Below are 1,848 nucleotides of genomic sequence, written 5' to 3' on the forward strand. Positions count from 1 at the left end.
TTGCCATTAGCTGGACCGTCTGGGCATTAATCTTAACTTTAGTCCAATACAGACGTAGTCCTCGACTTACGACCACAACTGAGACCAGAATTTCCATTGCTAAGCAAGGTGGTTATTAAGTGAGCTGCACTCGATTTTATGACCTGATTTGCTCCAGTGTTTAAGGCAAATCACCACAGCTGTTAAGTGAATCATATGGCCATTAAGCAAATGCAGCTGTTTCCATTGTTGGAAGCCTGCTGGGAAGCTTGCGAATGGAGATCATGTAAACCTTAAATGATGCAACTTCATAAATACATGCTCGGTTGCCAGGCGCCTGAATTTTGATCATGTGACGGGGATGCCAGGATGGCAATAAGTGTAAGGACCAGTCCTTTTTTTAGTGATGCTGTAACTCCAAATGGTTACTAAACGAATGGTTATAAATCGAGGCCTACCTGTATATCAGAGAGGCATCAGCAAGAACTCCAGTTCTTGCTCACCTTCATCTCTGCTTTCTTTAGCCTTAGACTAGTTCAGGGGTAGGCAACCTTGGCTCTTTTATGACTCGTGGACTTCAATTCCCAGAATTCCTGAGCCAGCATGGTTCAGCTTGGAAATCTCTCTCTTTCCCCTCAGCATGGCTGGCTCAGGAATTCTGGGAGTTGAAGTCCACGAGTCATAAAAGAACCAAGGTTGCCTACCCCTGGACTAGTTTTTCTCAACCTTAGTAACTTTAAGATGTATGGACTTCAACTCCCAGCATTCCACAGCCTGACTGTGGAATTCTGGGAATTGAAATCCACACATCTTAAATTTGTCAAAGTCAAAATATACTGCCTTAGCCTCGTAGACTTCCTGGTCCGAGTTTGGATCTCATTCTTTGTATATTTCTTCGATCTTTATTCCTCTTTTACCACATATTGCTGCCCCTGCCTCTTTTCCACACTAATCTCTTCCTACTTTCCCAGAAACCTCTCCTTGAATGGCTTCTTGAACATCTTTTTTTCCCAACTCTTTCCCACAGGTGTCCTATACAACCAGTTCTTATCCCAGGTGGACTTTGAGCTGCTCCGTAACCATGCCAAGGAACTTGGGGTCCTCGTTTTTGAGAACCCAGCCAAGCGTCTCATGGTGGTGACTCCCGCCGGCCATTCAGATGTCAAACGCTTCTGGAAGCGTCAGAAACACAGTTCCTGAAGACATGGCTTGCACTCCACGTTCTTCTGAATAAGTTTGTTGGGAAGTGGACCAAACAAAAAGGCGGGAATATCTCTCCTCCCATTACTTTGAAATGGATACAAGATACAGAGAGAAGGAAAACAGGGATGCCTGCCTTATTATCCCTTTGGCAGCCAAAAAGAGATAGGGAACTTAACAAAAAGGAACAACAAGAAAAAAAAGTTCATTGGTTCAGTTTAAGTGTCACCTTTCATCAACTCTCTCTGGCAGGAGTGACACCCTAACTGGGATAACACTGGCACGAAATAGGGTAGAAGTCCAATAAAATGCTTTGGGAAAATAGAAAAAGCAGGGGCAAAGCCATCTCACCAAACTAAAAGGAACCACTTGAGGCCAATGAGTTGTTGATGCAAAGTTATTAAAACTGAAGGGATGCGTAATTCGTTCCCTGCATGGTTGAATACTGAATCTTCAAGGTACAAGGGAGTTCTGGTATCAGACTGTCTACAACCTGGCATCATCCAACTATTTAAACCCTTGCTACTATCCTGAGACCTATCTGGGGAATGATAGAAATTGGAGCCCACTACATCTACAGTGCAGCTCGTTGGAGAAGGATATATAAAAAAAAAGCGTTAAGCAGTTATCATTTTTATTCTTTAAATGGCTTGACCCTCTTAGCTCAAC

The 1,848-nt window shown here is 43.4% G+C and overlaps 1 protein-coding gene across 1 annotated transcript in view; it reads left to right on the top strand.

Annotated features, from left to right (window-relative positions):
- GTF2H4 (general transcription factor IIH subunit 4) overlaps positions 1 to 1,509 on the top strand; it is a 13,297-nt gene extending 11,788 nt beyond the window's left edge. Inside the window, 1 exon segment of the mRNA XM_015825276.1 lies at positions 1,005 to 1,509. Coding sequence (XP_015680762.1) covers positions 1,005 to 1,179 — 175 coding nt within the window. The 3' untranslated portion in view covers positions 1,180 to 1,509.
- Positions 1,510 to 1,848: the final 339 nt, after the last annotated feature.

This window comes from Protobothrops mucrosquamatus, unplaced genomic scaffold (assembly GCF_001527695.2).
Source record: "Protobothrops mucrosquamatus isolate PMUCROS unplaced genomic scaffold, P.Mucros_1.0 scaffold2580, whole genome shotgun sequence".
Lineage (NCBI taxonomy): Eukaryota > Metazoa > Chordata > Lepidosauria > Squamata > Viperidae > Protobothrops > Protobothrops mucrosquamatus.